At 38.5% G+C, this 12,627-nt stretch overlaps 1 protein-coding gene across 12 annotated transcripts in view; it reads right to left on the minus strand.

Annotated features, from left to right (window-relative positions):
• The window catches only part of DYNC2H1 (dynein cytoplasmic 2 heavy chain 1), a 339,344-nt gene that overhangs the window by 245,387 nt on the left and 81,330 nt on the right, over positions 1 to 12,627 (minus strand). For all 12 annotated transcript variants that reach the window (XR_011995854.1, XR_011995852.1, XR_011995853.1 and 9 more), the window contains exons 48-52: positions 8,455 to 8,585; positions 6,950 to 7,198; positions 6,345 to 6,453; positions 2,812 to 2,925; positions 1,619 to 1,761 (exon numbers count right to left, since the gene is read on the minus strand). Coding sequence is in view for 8 of the 12 variants with exons in the window: in XM_072729934.1 (XP_072586035.1) it covers positions 1,619 to 1,761; positions 2,812 to 2,925; positions 6,345 to 6,453; positions 6,950 to 7,198; positions 8,455 to 8,585 (746 nt within the window). In the remaining 4 variants the exon portion in view is untranslated. The remainder of the gene's footprint in view (positions 1 to 1,618; positions 1,762 to 2,811; positions 2,926 to 6,344; positions 6,454 to 6,949; positions 7,199 to 8,454; positions 8,586 to 12,627) is intronic.

Genomic DNA, 12,627 nt, shown 5'->3' on the forward strand with positions numbered 1-12,627 from the left:
CTCTTCTTCATGTCACTCTCTTAATGTTGAGGAGCCCCAGAGTTCAGTCTTTGAATCCCTTCCCCTTGCTGTTAATGCTCCTTCCTTGACAATGTCCTTCATTCTCATCACTTTACGTACCCCTATACTCTGATAATTCCCAATGTTTTATCCTGAATACCTGGCCTTTCTTTCCACCAACTTCCACTCTTCTACATCCAGATGCCTGCCTTCTCAGCCCTGCAACTTGGATGTCTGACATCTCTCCTTAACACATCTAAGACCAAAGGCCTCATATCCTCCTCTTGAAATGCTTTTCTCAGTCTTCCCATTCTCCGCTGATAGACTCGAGCCAACATACTTGACAGTATCCTGGATCCTCATCTCCTTTTACACCTCAGTACAATCTGTCAGCAAAATTCCGTTGTTTCTATAGTAACACATATCCAGAATCCAACCACTTGTCAGTGCCTCTACTACTCCTTCCCTAATGTACACCATCCTTCTCTCTACTTGGATTCAACAGCTTGTAACTAATTCTACTCTTGCCTTCTAGCCTCTATTCTCAACCTGGAAGCCAAAGTAATCCCATTACAACATTACAGCAGTTTTGTTTATAAACTTCCAAAGGTTCCCTCACCTGTTCCCAGGAAAAGCTAAAATCCTTAGAAAGGTCTATAAAGCCCCATCTTAACTGTTGTCCTCTTACTTCCCTGACCTCACACCCAACTACTCTCCCTTGGAATCACACTGTAGCTGAAATGGCTTCTTGCTGACCCTCAGAATCACCAGGCATGCTGTCATCTCAGGATATCCATGAAGAAAGCATTCAACCCAGTGATCCCACAAAACCATGTAAATTCCATGAGGTCAGGGACTTTTGTCTGCTTTTTCGCTGCTCTAACCCCAACATATAGAACAGTGGCACACATTAGAGACCCAATGACTTCTTAGTGAAGCCTCTTGCTCACGTGGCTTCTTAAGACCAGAATGATTTTCCTGCCCTTTATCTACTTGCTGACATCTAACTAAAATATCATCTCATCTGTAAATCTTGTCTCTTATCCCTCTGACTCATGATAGGCAATAGTCTGTATCTCTATTACACAAAAATGAAAAAAACCAATGCTTGAGAATATAAATATCATTCAAAGAGACAATAGTGAAAAGTATTATTTATCAAACAATGTAAGAGGCTTCCAGTTAGGATGGTACACACTTTAAACGCATCCCCCTCCCAACACGTAGCACTGATAGATGTTTTTCAAAAAATTTCTTTTTTTTTTTTTAATTAAAAAAATGGCTAAAATTATTGCTGTGATGCTTCTATTTTAAGCTAGTCTAGGACAGGCTAGCTGAATAAATTTTTTAAGTATAATAAATGAATGAATGAATAAAATTTTTAAAGTATAATAAATACCTCTGTAATCCTTAATTATAAACATAATCTTCAACATAATCTTCTTTAGTTCAACTCAACTAAAATGTCATACAAGAGCTAAAGAGAGGTTTACAAACATCTATGTTCAGCGCCACAATTAAAGTAATATAACAAACACCAAAGCAAAGTCAGGAAAATATGTAACTTCAAAAAGAAAATATCCTACTTTTCATTTCCACACTTAAATGTGAAACTTACTTTCCTCATGCTGCTATCTGACCAACCCTCCATCCACAACACCTGGCATTTCTTATGCAAAGCTGGATTGCTCTCACAGTTTATTATGAAGTTTAAATTTGCAGAATCCATTATCAAGACAATATGCAAGTTTTGCTGAATTCCTAAAAAAAAAAAAAATATCATGGACATCACAAAAATAACTGGGGAAATCTATATATGGTCTGCTTCTATGAGTTTAAAATTTTCTAAAATGAAATGGTACAGCCATTAAACAATATTATAGTTATTTTTATAGTACTTGTGTGCATGCGTGCACACGTGTGTCTGCACTTGTACGTGCATCTGTGTGTGCATGTGTGTGTGTGCATATGCTAGGAAAAAAGACACAGATGGAATCCAGAAGAGGTAAGTGTCATCAACATACTGCTGTTTTGTGTGTTCCTCCTCAAACGTGATACTGGATTCTACCTGGCAATTTTTCTTTCAAGGATTTTGGTTTCAATATTCACAAGCAAACTGATCTTCAATCTTCCTTTAGGAGAAATGTATTTTTCCTGTTTCAGTATCAGTATTATTTTCCCTTCATAAAAAGGAATCTGGAAACTTTGCTTCACTTCCTGTGTTCTGAAATGTCTCTAACAACATTGGGAGGATGTGTTTCTTAGACATGTGGTAGTTTTCTTGTGAACTTAAGGGGGGGATAGCTCTTTAACCACTTTCTCTATGTCAACAATAGATGTTCTCTTAGGGACAAAAAGGAGAGAAGTGTAGCAGTAATGTTGGGATGGTATCATTAGTGCCTAATAGTCACTTCTTCCATGTTAGGTATTTTCAGTGCACATAAAGCTGCTTCTGTGATCACAGAGAGTTGTTGAGCCAGAAATTATAGAGTCTGGCAAAATTGAAACGGTTCAATAATCTTCTGAGACAGGGCGTTCTAAACACTAGTTTTAACATGCAAAAACAAAGGCAGCAAAGTAAATATTCCAAGAAACATTCAAACACTTTCATCCTTCCCTCTTGCTAAAATTTTGTTAACATGCTTTTACTACAGGTTAGCTTTCCAAAGCACCATAAAAAAGAATAAAATTACCAAATAGACCCAAGATTTAAGATAATTCTGCAACCTAATTAGAAAATATAGCAAATTAGATGGTATTTATTTCACATGAACCAGAGTTTGAATTGATGGATTCAATATAGTTACTTACTATATGTAAAGTAATTGAAGACAGGTCCAAAAAAACCATCCTGAGAAGCTTCATCTTTAAGAGGCAACAGCAAAGGCTCCAATTCTTCTAGGGTATAAAGTCCAGGAACTTCACCTATGGAACATGGCGCTTCTTGTGAATTTTAGCCACATCACCCTAATTCAAACACATTTTAGATCCCCAATACTTTTTCTACTTTTTGTCAGTCTGCTCTTACGCAGCCTCTTTCCAAAAATCCTATCACAAATTTACCTCTGTCGCCTTCATTTGATAAACTCAAACTCCTAAGCAAGCCATGAATGACAGCAGGTCATTTAACTGCGCACCTGTCTTTCTCTCTACCCCTCCACACAAGACCTCGTATTCCAGCCTCAGTGAACATCTTCCTGTTCCATAAATATAATAGAATACTCCTCCTTCCTGGGATTTATATCCACAGTCTTCCTCTGACCTCTACCTTCCCCCAAGAATGACCATCGACCCTGAGACACTGCTGTGCTGACTGCCACACCCAGGAGCCTCTACTGACTGCCTGTGCACTGAGGAAAGCACTCTTTCTCTTTCACACGTCTAAACATATCACTGTTAAGCATTTATTGCATCAAGTAACCATAAATGAAGTCTTTTCCTTTCCTGCTCAGTTAGATTCTGAATTCCCAAGGGCCAAATATTTGATCAGGTTCAATATTAACCTTAGAACACACTTAACAAAGTATCTGGAGGATAAATATATATTAGATGAATGAATAAGTGAGCCTGTACAGAACTAGTCCGTGGCCTGCCACTCAGCAACAGAATGATGAAAGGCAAATCACAATGGATTAAGACTACAAGTATTTGATAGGGGCTGGACTATGTCTTATTCACCACTATAAATCCAGTATTTAGAACTGGGACTGGCACATAACAGGTCTGTTAGGCCAATATATTTAAAGGTTGCAAGAAACAGTAAGATTAAGTGAAAACCCTTATGCTACAACTCCAAGGTAGTGAATGCACAGAGGGCCTATCACAGCCTGATCCATGTTAGACCCAACTCAGAGGTGCCAGACGACTCCCCACCCACCAAGCTTGTCCATATTCAAACACACACCCACAAACAAATCTGCTCTTTCTCTAAATTTTGGCCATACCAAGGCACTTTTGATTCCTTAAATTTAGCAAAGAAAGCTAGCTCTATGTACATACTATCCACTATAGCAAGTATGAATTTGAATTCCTCTTTTCTGGCTGGAACCATGGAGGGTACAGAAGAGAAGAAGATGGAGGTTCCTGCTGTGCCAAAAACCCTTAATAAAAAGTAAATGAATTTCACAGAGCTGAAGATCAAGCATCTGAGAAAAGTTTGCCCAAAAGATGCTTTGAAAGGCAAGGAGAAAACTTATCTATGAAAAAGGTGAGCATTACCACAAGGAATATAGACAGATGTACAAAATTGAGATTCGAATGATGAGAATGGTGAGAATGGTGAGAAAAGCTGGCAACTTCCATCTGTCTGTGGAACCCAAACTGGCATTTGTCATCAGATCAGAGGATCAACAGTGGGAGCCCAAAAGTTCGAAAGGTGTAACAGCTTCTCCTTTGCCAGATCTTCAATGGCACCTTGGGTAAGCTCAACAAGGCTTCAGTGAACATGCTAAGGATTGTGGAACCATATACAGCATGAGGGGACCCAACCCTGAAGTCAGTGACTGAACTGATCTACAAGCATGGTTATAGCAAGATCAACAGGAAGATAACACAGATTGCCTGATCTCTTGGTAAATATGGCATCTTCTGCATGGAGGTCCGATTCACAAGATCTGTTGGACAATGTTTCAAAGAAGCAAACACCTTTTTATGGCCTGTCAAATTATCTTCTCTGTGTGAATGAAGAGAAGGACAACCCATTTTGTAGAGGGTGGAGATGCCGGCAACAGGGAAGACCAGATCAATAGGCTTATTGATGAACAAAGGTATCTACCATGATTATTTTTGTAATATAGTCAGTTAATAAATGACTACTTTCAAATGGAAAAAAAAGAATTTGAAATAGAAAAAAGGGACAAAGGCCTATTTTCTCTGAAAGTATTTTTCAAATACTTTTTTGCTAAAAATATTGGTAAAATTTAACTTACGAATTTTGCAGTTATAACTTGATAATAAAGGCCAATTTTTCTTAAGAGAAAAACAATAATTACTACATTAATGCTTATTTGGACGTTTGCTTTCACAAACAAAACAAAAAACGAAAATCACAACAAAAAGCTGTCCATGTGGTGGACCAGTTTATTTCAGCCATAAGGAGCAGGCTCCACCTAGTGACAGCTGAGGCAGTACTGCAGGGATACACACCCTGAAAATCAACAGAGGTTCCCCGGGAGCCTCCACTCCCACTCCAGCACTGCCTCTGCAGGACTCGGGAATGGGAGACACATCAGCCACCTGCATGACGAGAGGCCCATCTGCAGTCATTTCAACACTGAAGTGTAGATACTTCATATTATAAATTACATGTTTTCTTCTACCATAGCTATTAAATTCTGAAGAAAAGACTACTTCATGTCAGAGCCCACTAACATGACACAAAACAAGCACTTACTAAAGATTTGGTATAACAGTAACATCATGGAAACTTGCTTTTAACAAGGTTTACTTTGTACTTAAATAACAAAATCATCTTGGTTCAAGCTTAAAGCTAAGTTACCTCATATCAATTCTAACAGTGACTACTCATAAAAAGATCTGAATAAATCTCATGAATCCTCCAGAAAAGAAAGATATGGGAAACGGCAAGTGTCCCCTCCAGGAAACCACGAAAAAGGTCAGGTGGCTCAAGAGACAATTAAGAGCAAACGATGATTTGGGAAGCATGAGACCTCAGACTTTGACAATATATCTGTACTTACATATCCATGTTCAGGCTATTATTCAACCATTCCTCTAATGGTGGACAATGAGGTTCTATCACGTTTTTTATTATAAATTATACTATGTATTTCCCCGCATACTCATTCTATTATCTTGTAGATAGAAATTTCTCCACATAATAGAGCTGCTGTGTTAAATAACACTGGCTGATAACTTTCCCAAAAGACTGTAACAGGCAACAGTCCCACCAAAAGTATAGGAGTCAGTTTTTCAGTACATTCACTGACATTAATCATCATTTTGGGGGACACCTGAGTGACTGTCAGTGAAGCATCTGCCTTCAGCTCAGGTCATAATCCCAGGGTCCTGGGATCAACCCCCACATCAGGTTCCATGCTCACTGGGGAGTCTGTTTCTCCTTCACTGTCTGCTCCTCCCCCTGCTCGTGCTCTCTCCCTTTCAAATCAAATCTTAAAAAAAAATAATCATTTTTCTGTTCTTCAATGTCCTGATTTTATAAAAATGGGGTTTCTCAATTCTCCAGCTCCAAGCGTGTTTAACCCAATGTCCCTTTAGTAAAAGCTGATAGCACATATCCTCTGAAATGCAATTTTACACAAGGTAACATTACTTGAATAATCTTTACATTATTATTTTTCTTTGAATACAAATCATTCACTTGCCTGAAGACAAAAGGCTATTGATCATCTCCAAAAATGTGGGATGTACAAACTGGTAATCCTCCAGGAGTAAAACCACCTGCTGTGCTTCAATCCCAGCAAGATGAAGCACCTGCATAGTGAGAAGAGAGGACTGCATAACAATTCAATACACAGGGCTCAGTTTAAAACTTCCATTTGTTACGTTAAAAAAAATCTTTCTTTTCTCCCTTTTCTCTTTCTTTGTAATCAAAATTAAAAATCAAACTCCAGCCACATAGTTTGGAAAGTAAATCCAGTCCATGAACAAACAGGGAAAATGTTAATGATTTCACATCTAAGACAGATGATCACTTTTAAATACATCCACACATGTCCTATAGAAACTCTGTCCTTTCATCTTCCATGTCCACCTAAACTCTCATAATCCAGCAGAGCTAGAAATCCTAAGAAGCAGCTTTTTCCTATCTGTATATAAAATACAATTTTCTAATAATCATGGGGAAAATAATGATCAAAATTAAAGGCACTGCTGTATCTGTCAGAGACATAATGGTCTCTGAAGGCATTCAGAATAACAACTAATTATGATTTCAAACCAGATAAAGCAAAAGATTTGAGTGACTCACATGTTTGAGATCATTTTTGAACTGCTTCAGTTCATACCCTCTGGAAATCTTTGGAGAAAACAGCACTGCTCCATGCATATGACTGACCAAAGAAGTGATGGTCCGACGCCCGACACCACTGCGTCCCGCCAGGAGAAGGGAGCCTCCAGGGAAGCTCAGCACTCTGTCTATCCTAGACATATACTCCAGGACTTCTTGGAAAAGTAAAATATCTAAATTCTGGTTATCTCGTCCATAATGAATAAGGCCCTTTTTAAAAAAAATCACAAAGAATGTTTTATAATTAGTACACGCACCATTATGAAACAAAAATGCTAATCATCTAGATTAAGACTTTATTTTCGATGAGCTCTGCAAAAGGGGTTAAGTGACTGTATGTCATCTCATGCTCCACAGCCTAAACAGGAATCCAGCTCTTCCTATGAAGAAAGCTTGTGTGATACCAAACAGCTTCAAGGGCTCACAATAATCAGATACCTGTGGACACCATTAATATGAGTAAAACATAGTGAGAGATAGTAGGTTACTTAGAAAAACTTCAAAAACTCTCAAATTCGGGCTCCCTGCATGGAGCCTGCTTCTCCCTCTGCCCATGTCTCTGCATCTCTCATGAATAAATAAATAAAATCTTTAAAAAAAAAAAAACTCTCAAATTTTACTAGTTGCTTCAAATAAAATCTGTGTGCAAACCATAAAAAATAATTTTATGAACTCTGGTAAATATGTACCACGTGGGGATGAATCCAAAACCCACATGTGGGCATTCTGCCCTACCAGGAACTGTGTGATAATGTGAAGACAAGAGAAGGACAACTCAACTTCACATACTTAACAACTTCCAACATAACCAAACTTCACAATATCTGTTCCACGCATAGCATGAAAACTTTTGATATAAAACCCACATCACTTCCACAGCAAATATTAATTTCAATCAATCATATATAATCAACATCAGCTGGGGGCCTGTGCAAGCTGTGCACTGGGACTTCCTCAGGCTGGGCCCAGGAGGCAGAATATGTTCTGGTTATCAAAGTGATTCTAATACTCACTAAACTTGGACACCAGTACTCTAGATGTTCTCTTCTGCCAACACGTACCTTGGCAATCTTACCCATATCTGTATGAGTATGCATGCATTTAGTTAGATATACCACAACCAACTATATCCCACAAGAACCGGTTCTGCCTGTTGTATAATCTTCATCTGCCTTAAAAAGCTTACAATATTTCTTAAATGACTGTAATCATAAACAAATCCCAATTCAAACTCGATTCAAATTATACCTCTCTCCCTTTATTTTTAAAATTTATTTGAGGGAGAGAATGAGTGAGAGAGGGAGAGAAGGAGCAGGGGGAAAAGGCAGATGGCAGAGGGAGCAGTAGACCGCCCCCCCATGAGCAGGAAGCCCGATGCAGAACTCGATCCCAGGACCCTGAGATCATGACCTGAGCCGAAGGCAGACACTCCACTGACTAAGCCCCCCATGTGCCCCAAGTTATACCTTTCTGATAACATCCTTGAGATCTGCAGAATTCAGTTTTCCAAGTGGTTTTCCATGGGGAGGCAGTGGCTGTCCTGGGGCTGCCCTTGCTCCAGAGTTGTGTTGGGCTCCCCAGGTGACATAGAAACTGTCTGCAGAGACAAAAGTATGTGCTGTTTGTGATGACAGCATCAGGAAATACATGGCTCATAAATTATTTTTTAGTTAATCAGTCCAAATAAGAATCATCCCCAGTAATGTGAAAATAAATTCCCCTATGGTGTGCCTGTAGTTAAGACACAGAGACCTTACATTGTGATGTCAAGCTGTCCCTGCAAAGTAACTGGTGGTGTCGGCACACTCCATCTCTCTCCCCAAATGAAGTATCCTCCTCCTAATTCCCCCACTACTCTCCTTTTGCTGCTTCTCCCTACTACCCTCTCCTTCTCCACAATCTCCATATAAAATTGGCAACTGAAACTGAAAACTCTCTCTGAGAAAGAACACAGATTTATGAATACCGTCATGAGCCTTAATTCTGAAATAAAGGACAAATTAACTGAATTTTAATTAGAAAATAAAACCCCCCACACACTTTCCTTAAATTTATCGACAGCAGCATCCCTGTGACAAGGATCATCTGTGGATGATCTTGGTCGGTCGGGAGACTCCACGAAGTGTCCTCCTCACCACATGTTCTGCTCAAGGGCACTTAGCTTCATGCTCCTCTCTGTTCCCTGGCCACTGCTTTCCCTATACAACCAAACTTGTACTTAGGAACAACACTGCCAGAACTGCCAAGTCCAAATCCCCATCACAGTCCCTGCCCCATCATGACCTGGTACGCTTCTGACACTTGTATCCTCAGGTCTGTAGGACCAAACAAATCAAGCCACAACCACCACTCCTCAGTTTTCTGCTTATCCCTCTTGCTTTTATTTTCCCTGGGGTCTAAATTCTGTCCATTATTCTTTAATCCTAAACACTCCCCTTGAATTACTGAATCTTATTCTGTGGATTAAATTATCAACTACTTATATACCAAAACCTATTCACCTATTGGCAAGCCTCCCAAGCTCTAGTGTGGTCCCATACCTGCCCTACAGACATACAATGAACACATAATGCTCATTCATTCAACACTCACCCGCCACACACCTGTGTCTGAGCACCACACTTCCTGTTAGAGGGAAGTAGGAGAGAGGTGACTGCCGCCCTCACTAGTGCTACCACTCCCATGTTGCAGAGCTTCCCACTGCCTAAGAAGAAACAGCCAAACCCCCATCACGGCCCTTCGCAATCCACTCCACATATTCTTCCCTTGACTAGAAAGCCCTTCCCCTCTTGTTCACCTGATACAGCCATTCTTTAAGACACTATCATCACTCAAAAAATCTTAAATCTTAATTGTTCATCTAACAAAATATTTATAGGACTTAGATGCTGAACACTACACAACTCTGATGAAAGAAAGCAAGAAATATCTATGGACAGATATGTCATGTTCATGGATTGGAAGACTTAACATAATGAAGATGTCAATTCTTCCACAACCAATAGAGTTAGTGCAATTCCTATCCAAGGCTTGGCAACATTATTTACAGATAGGATTATTCTAAAATATATAGAGAAAGGCCAAAGGAACTTAAATAGCTAAAATAATTTTTAAAAAGAAGAAGAAAGTAGGAGAAATCAGTCTACCCAATTTCAAGACTTATGTAGCTAAAGTAATCAAAACAGGGTGGTACTGGTGGAAAGACAGACATATAATTGATGGAACAGAACAGAGAACCTAAAAATATATTCATACAACAATTTTCAACTCAAGGAAAAGAAGTTCCCTTTTCAATAAATGGCACTGGACCAAGTGGACATCCACTTGCAAAGAAAGTGACCCCATGTCTCACTTTTTATACAATAAATTAACTCAAAGTGGACCACTGACTTAAAACATAAAACTATAAAACTTTTAGGAAAGAATGTAGGAGAAAAGCTTCAAGAACTAGGACTAAATAGAGTTCTTAAACTTGACACCAAAAGATCCTTAAAAAAAAAAAAAATACTAAGTTGTACTTGATAAAATATTTACCTGTGGGAGATCCTATTAAAAGGATAAAGAGATAAGCAACAGAGTGGAAGAGTATATTTGCAAACCATGTATTTAACAAAAAACTAGTATCTATAGTATATAAAGAACTCTCAAAACTCAATAAAAGATAAACCATCCAATTATAAAATGAGCAAGATACACAAAGAGATACCACACTTTAAAGGACTTAGAGACAGCAAGTGAGCACACAAAAAGCTCACTGTCAGCAAAATGCAAAATAAAACCACAATGACCTATCAATACATACTTATCAGAGTGACTAAAATAAAGAATGACAACAAATACTTGTAAGTATGCAGAGCAACTGGATTATGCACATATTGCTGATGGGAATGTAAAATGATACAGCCATTCTAGAAGAGCACAGCAGTGTGTTTTAAAACCAAGCACAGAAGTACCATACATCGCTGCAATTGCACTCCTGAGCATTTATCCCAGAAAAACAAAAATTTATGTTCACACAAAAATCTCTACATAAACTGCTTATAGCAGTTTTCCTCCTAACAGTCAAAGACTGAAAATAACCCAGATGCTCTTCAACAAGTAAATAGTTCAAGAAATGGTAGTATATGTGAATACCCACTCTTCAATAAAAAGGAACAGGGGTGCCTAGGTGGATAAGTGGTTGAGCCTTTGGCTCAGGTCATGATCCCAGGATTGTGGAATCAAGTTCTGCATCGGGCTCCCCAAAGGGATCCTGCTTCTCCCTGTGCCTATGTCTCTGCCTCTCTGCTTCTCTCATGAATAAATAAAATCTTAAAAAATAAAAATAAAAAGGAACAAACTACTGAAACTCACAGCCACCTGTGTATAACTCCAGGGAACTATTCTGAGTGAAAATAAGATTCTTGAAATGGCAAGATGAAATACAGAACAGACTGGTGGTTTTGTAGAGGAGTGGCTATGGCTACAGAAGGGCAGCACGATAGATCTATGTGGTGATAGCCTGTGTACTAACTGTATCAATGTCAATATCCTGGTTGTTATGCTCCACCATAATTTTTCTAGGTGTTACCATTAGGAGAAACCAAGTAAGAAGTACATGTACTCTGTATGAATTCTTACAACCATATGTTAATGTATAATTACGGCAAAACAAAAAATTCATTTATTTCTATGTAACTCCTTCAAACCAAATTAGCTCTTCTACAAACCTAATATCTAGCATTTACCCCAAATATGTTCAGAAAAGTTATATTAATTGTAAAAGACTTCACATTCTATTAGAATTACCAGTTTAACCATCTACTTACACAAATTTTCATGGCATCCAAACACATTAACAATAGTTATCTCTGTAAGCAAGGGCTTCATATCTGTATCTGCCACTGGATTACATGTTTCTTGAGCGTAAGAATATGTCTAGCTTATTTTTAAGTCTTCCAAGATTACATTTTTTCTTAATAAATTAATATTCCACTATTGAAAATCATATTTGCCCGGGTATGACATATATCAAAACCTGTATTTTTAAAAAATGCAACCTTTCCTTGAAAAGTAAAATGGTGAAGGGAAAAAAAGCATGTATTATTTATTGAGTCCTATAAAGGAGACCTCAAAGATAAGAAATTCTAGCGAATTCAGGTACCCAATCAGTCACTGACACTATCTAATGCCCCAAAAATATGCTACCTTCTTGCAAGAAGAAAGACTATACAGGCAATTCTCAGACTGAGAAAGATGGTGCCATTTAAGAAATGAAAGCTGTCCACACTAAAGCCAGCAAAGTTACAGGCCACACTGGCAAACCCTCACTCAGAACCAAGCCCACTCTGAACTATGGCCGAGGCTCTCTAGCATTTCATCCCACTTCAGCTTCTTCATCTCATTTCCCAATTCTGAAACTCAAGCAGGACCTAGAAAATTCCTCATGTCAATCTCAACATCTTTCTCACCTTCAAGATTCCTTTGGCCTTGGCAACTTATGACCCTGGAGCCAATATCAAATCCGACAGCACACAACAGACAGAACAAACTACATGAAATATTTGTGAAGCCTAGTTTCTGATAGAACAGAAACTCATTTTGCAGTTTGAGAGTGGTTTAAGAAATACTTCCATGTTACAGTCTTGTATCAAAAGTCC

The sequence above is a fragment of the Vulpes vulpes genome, chromosome 12 (genome assembly GCF_048418805.1).
Source record: "Vulpes vulpes isolate BD-2025 chromosome 12, VulVul3, whole genome shotgun sequence".
In the NCBI taxonomy this organism is placed as follows: Eukaryota; Metazoa; Chordata; class Mammalia; order Carnivora; family Canidae; genus Vulpes; species Vulpes vulpes.